This window comes from Aphanomyces astaci (assembly GCF_000520075.1).
Source record: "Aphanomyces astaci strain APO3 unplaced genomic scaffold supercont1.16, whole genome shotgun sequence".
Lineage (NCBI taxonomy): Eukaryota > Oomycota > Saprolegniomycetes > Saprolegniales > Verrucalvaceae > Aphanomyces > Aphanomyces astaci.
The window spans coordinates 61,833-67,106 of record NW_009798279.1 but is presented as its reverse complement, the minus strand read 5'-3'; the positions used below and the strand labels follow the sequence as shown (position 1 = coordinate 67,106).

Below are 5,274 nucleotides of genomic sequence, written 5' to 3'. Positions count from 1 at the left end.
ACGATCGTGAGGGTGTTGGGGGCGATGGTCAGCGAGATGTCCTTCAACGTCATTGGTCCTTCGTTCTCGCTGGCCTCTTGTCTACCACTGGGGTCGATGTTCCAGCTAAAAGTGCCATGGCTAACCTCCACGGCGAAGGACGAATCAGCGGCAGCTCCTTCGAGCACTTGTGGACTTGGAGGTACTTGTGCGATTTCGTCGGCCAAGAGGAACGTGCCAACTCGCGTAGAGGATGCCCATGCTTCTAACGCAAACATGATGGAGCTGGAGAAAACGGTGCACGGTAGCCGAGCCACGTTCATGTACGCGAGAGCTGTGAACGCCAGCGACGGCGTGAGCTCGTGGCCTTGAGCCACATACACGGCCAGACACAGTACAAGTGACAGAATCGGCGCGATCGACAGCGTCACAGTGTTGAGCACGCGCACGTACTGGTACTTTTTGAGCAGGGCCAGCTCCTCGTCTCGAATGGACGCGATGCGCGCCTCCAGCGGCGACTCCCACGCGTACAGCTTGACCACGCGCACCCCCTGGAGCATCTCGTTGGTTAGCTTGACGCGCTCGGACTGGACGGTGAGGATTTCGCGGCGGACGGCGCCAACGGCCGTGGATGTGGTGTAGCCGCTGTACAACAATGCTGCCATGACGACGCCGCCGACGACACCGGACAAGGCGCCCAGATCGAAGCCAATCATGATGAAGACGGCCAGCACGGTCACGGGCGCGACGAGGACCCATGGCCCGAGAAGGAACCCCTGGAACAACCGCTCTGAGTCCACGGATGACAGCGTGACTATCTCCCCTGACGACATGTTGCGTTTGGCAAAGCCCGACAGTTTGAGCGACTTGAGGTAGACCGAATCCATGACGATGGACTTGGCGTTCACGCCCAAGTTGGACGACACGTACTGGCCAAAGTCGATGATCGTCACGGACAAGAACGAATGGACAGTCAGCAGCGCCGCGAGGGCATACCCCGACGAGATGCCCAGGGATGTGTGGACAGGTACTTGGTCGTCGTTCGATTTGGCTTGGAGGAACTGCAGAAGCGACTTGATGATGTTGGGCTGCAGCAACATGAGCGCAGCGTACAATGCGTACAGCGCCACATTGAAGTACCATTGTGATCGCATGGTGCGCATCATGGCTTTGGCGAAGCTCGGATGCGGCTGCAGCTTCTCGTGCTGCCAGAACCCGTCAAAGCGGCTGTGGAGTACAGCGGACGTGTGTTCCGGGCACAGCTTCCACACATCTTCCTCCATGAGCGTCTGCTTGGCGCCGCGACGCATCATCGGTTCAATCCAAAACATGACAAATGTACTGAACCAGTTGGCTGTGCCCATCGGGTTAGGCAAGTCGCGCCAAGTTATGTTCTTTGGCAGGTCGTTCGATGGCAGGCTGGACGTCGGGGATTGAAGGCCATGGTAGCCTTCGTGTTGGACAGGAGATGGCGGTGCCATGTTGCCAACTTCAAAATGACCTGTTCGAAATGGTGATGACTTGGACCGAAGGTGTACTGCATGTGGCGAATTATCTACCTAATAATGAAACCGTCGAAGGAGACAACCTATCGGAAAGGTGTTCACGATGTGCTGTCATTACAACAGAAGGCGAATCTCAGTCAAGTCCGCAAGGCTTGCCAAGACGGTTGGCTGGCAGCAATTGCTAGGACGCAATGTGTTCCAACCTCGGAACCAGCTGGTTGGCCAGCTAACAATATAAACCCATGGCGCCGGCGCAATGGCCTGCCACGACACGCGGTAATTCGAAGGTGCAATAGGGAGAGTCAATACCGGTATACGAATTTCCATGTGTACAGTATACCCAATCATCGAATATATCGCACTGCATTCCCATGCATCCTGTCAAGATGGGAATTTTCGCTCGCCCCTTTGTCACGACTTTTCGTCGCCCTTCTCACGGTGACGTGACGCATCCCACGCCATCCCATCGTCAGTGTTCTCTTAGAACTATCGATGTGACATGATGTTTTCTCGCTAGCGTCAAGGATGCGGGAAATGATCAACTTTTCGATCCTCTAACCATATGGCAGTACATTAGGTTGCAAAACGAGAACATTACTTCTAACGTTATCGTTAGAGTACTGTACGTTATCGTTAGAGTACTGATTAGTGGACCAGGATTATTCGCATCGCCTCACAGAAACAGTCAATGGCGTAGTAGTTGCACAGTACCATCCATTGCGCGAATGAACTAACATACATCGCTTTATTTCCAAAACATCATCATACCGTCTAGTTTAATTCCCTTTAGACAGGTGATATTTCACAACCACCCGACAATCGCCTGGATGAAATGGTAATTCCCTCCAGACATACGGAAAAGTCATTCTTCGGAATTCGTAGGCCAGATCTTGACTTTTGTATGCAATCGTAGGCGCACACCCCAACGATTTCGCCATTTTGAAATCCTCCACCTCAATTGTTTTCCAAGTTATATACGAATTTGTAGCAAACATAAAACTTTGCTTTTCATTTGTGAATTGACGAAATCGTAGGGAGCTAGCTGGTCCTACGATTTTCATATCCAATGAGATCTCAAGAAAATCACATTGTGGGACTCCAATTGACCAATTCTCTATCGTGCAGGTCACATATCAATGGCGAACGTGAGGCTAATGTCATCGATAGCATTATGTATGTAGCAGTACGCAATTTGTACTACGTTTAACGTAGTAAGTAGTGCTTCGTAGGAAGGAGTGACCATCTTGGCAGTGTCAAAGCGATCTGTTATGTTGACAGTCGCGCTGGACGTGTTTGCGAATCAAGGCTTTTTGGAAATTCTTGTGTGGGCAAGAAACACACAAGATATCTCTGTTATGAAGCAAGTATTGAAGTATTACGGGTCAAGTTGTTGACCGTGACCTACAGTATCTACATTACTCCACATTTTCCTCTGTTCGCTAACAATTCAAGTGCACGCAAATGCATGCATTGCCAAAGGACGATCGTCAATAATGTTCATGAAGAACATGGATTCATGATCGAAATACCAATCATTGTACAGGAGTGTTTTCACTGGTTAAATATGAAATCGTAGGCAATCTACGAATTCCATAAATATGTAAGTCAAGTACGAGTATGAATAAATGCAGAACTTCACTCTTTTGACAATTCTATTGAGTTGTTTTAATATTATCACAACTTGAAGGAATCATATTTCACAGCTTACATTTAATCAGTACTTCGATAAGTATTTGAATACAAGAACCAAATGTATAATACCCAGTATGCAGTAAACACTGACTTCCTCGACAACGTCATCGAATGGATCTATCGTGCCTTCAAATGACACATCCCGCAACAAGGTCAGCCAACATCTCGTCGTCAACTGCACCTTCCACCTCATCAGGTGCGCTGTCCAACGGTTGAATCAGAGGAGCCATTCAAAATGACACTCGTAGGAAGATCATCCCATACACGAGTGATCCAATCAAGAATGGTAGTTCTGGACAGTGGCTGCAGCTTAAAGGTAGTCCCCAGGTTCTTGCTCGTCCTTCCTTGACGATGATCATGGCAATCCAGGAGTTTCGCAGTCGAATCTTCAGCGGACGGATCCAAGCGACGTCAGCGGGCTGACAGATCCAGGTAAATCGTGGCGGAATTTTCATCATCACAACGTTGAGTTGTTCAGCATAAGCGACCACGTCGTCCGTGAAGTGAGCCGAAAAGTCGTCCCACAAGAGCAAGACCTTCTTGGCTCGGTATGGGCGTGGGTCGAAGTGATTCTGCAAGAATCACAGGCCAGCATTCCACCAGGCGGTAGGATTCATATAGAAGCGGCAATTCGTTCGCCCTTGTAGTGGTTCAACCTGCTTCCACACCTGCTTGATGAAGCCGTTCTGCGTCGTCAAATTCTCCTGCACAATGGCCTTGATCTTGAATACAGCAGTCTTAAGCACAAGGAACAAGGGGTACTTCACTCTTGAGGAATCAGTCAACACCAGAGCGGTTGCCCGCTCCTTGCTCTTACCGCCGCACTTGACCCAAATGGTACATTCCGAACGTGTGTTGATCATGTTCGTCGGTACGTGCTCATAGTTGACGCCGATCTGGTCAGCATTGTAGATGATGTTGATCGAGTTCTCGAGCATGCACGCTCGCACCAGACCAGCAAAGTCTGCAAGCGCCGCCTCGCCGTCAGCTTGAGTGTCCTGGTCTGCACGAGTACAGCTCCGCAAGGACAGATTGAATCGTTTTTTAATCCTTTCATCCAGTGCCAGTTTGCATGGAACTCATCTTAACTTAGGCCAACGTCAATGGCAATCTTAGCACCATTATTTTGCAGCATCTGCGGCGTCACAGGCACCCCATCGGCCCCATTGTGCAATATGTTCTTCGGACTCCCGAGGTAGTGTGGTGTCAGCACCATTCTCACGCTTGCACATGTGATCGGCAGTGTGTGGCCAAGAGGGCATGTGTTGGATGCGTTCGCTGTTGGACCCACGCATACACCTTCTTGCGGGTCGTCTCGCGTCTTGTGCCAACAAGGTGGCCGATGTGCATGTCAAGCGTTGCCTGCATCCCCATAGAATCAAAGCATTCTTGTTTCTTTCTGTGGGTGATTTGAGTGCACCTGAACTTCTTCGCGTGTTTCATGGGGCCATACTTGGATACCGGTCGTCCCCGAGGCATCCTTCGTGTTTCAGCGCATGGTCTCGACATCGCGCGCGTTTTTTCCTCTCAAGTACCTCTAAAAATTAAAACAGTATGGATTGTTGGGGGTGAAAATGCCGCGAAGGTGGACCTTATATGGTATCTATTATAAACTACAACTTTTCACAAAATTTTCTGACTTCTATTTCATATTCATTACTCCAAATTTCAGCAAATTGAGATGTAGAATCGATAGATCTCAATGTGGCGAAGAAATGCTACGTCTCAGATTCAAATTTGGTGATGAATTGGCCCTGAAATAGATATTTAAGCTAGCGGTATTTTACATGGGCGTTTGGATATTTGGCCATAGGGGTGGCCCCTGAGATGTATCTTGATTTTTGTATGTGACTCTTATCCGTATATAATATCCGGAGGCAGTTGGGACCTTTAACCTCCCACTTCAGTGATAAAACGCATGAAATCGATAATTAACGTTTTGGTTTTTGGGTTTAACTACGTTAAATAATAAAACCTCCACTCTTCGATTTGGCCAGTTGGAAGTTTTTAGATGACGTCCACCATAACCAAAATAACGTTACCCAATTTTTCATCGCCCGATTTGGAGGGACCTCGAAGGTCTCTTTATTTATTCTAC

At 48.8% G+C, this 5,274-nt stretch overlaps 1 protein-coding gene across 1 annotated transcript; it reads right to left on the bottom strand.

The window, feature by feature from the left end:
- Nucleotides 1–105: 105 nt before the first annotated feature.
- H257_07542 (hypothetical protein) lies at nucleotides 106–1,531 on the bottom strand (the record flags this gene model as incomplete). Its single annotated transcript, XM_009833105.1, has 2 exons — nucleotides 186–1,531; nucleotides 106–120 (listed from the first exon to the last, which is right to left on the bottom strand). Exons 1-2 carry the CDS (start codon nucleotides 1,458–1,460, stop codon nucleotides 106–108), a joined length of 1,290 nt encoding a protein of 429 aa, XP_009831407.1. The 5' UTR covers nucleotides 1,461–1,531.
- Between the last annotated feature and the right edge of the window lie 3,743 nt (nucleotides 1,532–5,274).